This window comes from Gossypium hirsutum, chromosome A09, assembly GCF_007990345.1.
Source record: "Gossypium hirsutum isolate 1008001.06 chromosome A09, Gossypium_hirsutum_v2.1, whole genome shotgun sequence".
NCBI lineage: Eukaryota > Viridiplantae > Streptophyta > Magnoliopsida > Malvales > Malvaceae > Gossypium > Gossypium hirsutum.
Window position 1 is genome coordinate 9,555,014 of NC_053432.1, and position 1,198 is coordinate 9,556,211.

Genomic DNA, 1,198 nt, shown 5'->3' on the forward strand with positions numbered 1-1,198 from the left:
ATGATAATTGTAAATTAGAGCAGATGCCACGGCTTTCATCTGAATAAATGATGTTTCCTTCCCCGAACATATCCTTGGCCTGCACCAAAAGATAAGAACTTGTATGATGGCTCATGTTTGATCTCTCATCTCTCATTAATCCATCTCTAGGCTTGAATTCATAGCAATCTTCTCCCCAGGTTGACTTCATTCTTCCCATTGAATACACACTAAACAAGACTTTTGTCTTTGGATGAACTGGATGCCCACTTGGAAGCATGTCTGGTTTAACAGGTTCCTTGTGATTGAAAGGGACTGGAGGATACAACCTTAATGCCTCACACAATGCTCCATGGAGATAAGCCAAATTCTTTACCTCATCGACATTGAATAGCCGCCGCCTTTTGGTTTCAGCTATTGGTATTTTTTATTCAAGTTCTTCTATGATCTTGTTGTCCAGTATTGGATGCTTGGAAACCAGCCAAGTGAACCAAGTAAGAGCAGTGCTCGTCGTGTCCTTCGCAACAATTATCATATTCAAAGCGGTGTCTCTCAAGAACTTATCATCACATATCAAACCTGTTGATTCCTTTTCAGTTATGTATGATGTTAATAGATCCACACCATCTACTGATACCAACTCCTGGTTCAGCTTGTTCGCTTCTTTTCTTTTCTGACATGTATATTCAGCTAATACATCATCAAGAACTTTCCATGACTTCTTGTATTTCCCTTCTTGTCCTATGTTCAACCACTTCTGCAACTTAGTAAAGCTTCGTGGTCTAACATGCCGATAAAGTATTGCTTGCTCGAAATAATCCACGGCCTTGGAGAAAAGAACTTGAGGGAGTTCAAGGGAGAGGCAACTAGGATCATAGCCGGTAACCAAGATGCATGCAGAATCAAACGTGAACCTTCGAAAAATGTCTTCTAAGTTGATGACCAAGCCATGTTTAGCAGCATGGTCAATGATGGGCATCAGCCCCATTTCCACCTTGTCTCGGATAGTCCTCAACAAGAATTGGTGGAAATGGTGATGTCTCATGAATCCTTGAGCTGTTATCCGCTGGTTTTTCCACAAATCCATGTCGGAGTTGAAAATCCCGTCTCCTAAGATATCAAACATCTGCTTGAATTCAGGCCCTTTGGGGAAGTTGTCAAAGTTGCAACTCATAACGTAGCGAGCATTGGCAGGGTCACATGTCGCCACCAAGTTCAT

The 1,198-nt window shown here is 41.8% G+C and overlaps 1 protein-coding gene across 1 annotated transcript; it reads right to left on the bottom strand.

Moving 5' to 3' along the window:
• Positions 1 to 406: 406 nt before the first annotated feature.
• Positions 407 to 1,198, bottom strand: LOC107889898 (alkane hydroxylase MAH1-like). The gene has a single exon (XM_016814439.2). The coding sequence runs from the start codon at positions 1,196 to 1,198 to the stop codon at positions 407 to 409; it is 792 nt and encodes a 263-aa protein (XP_016669928.2).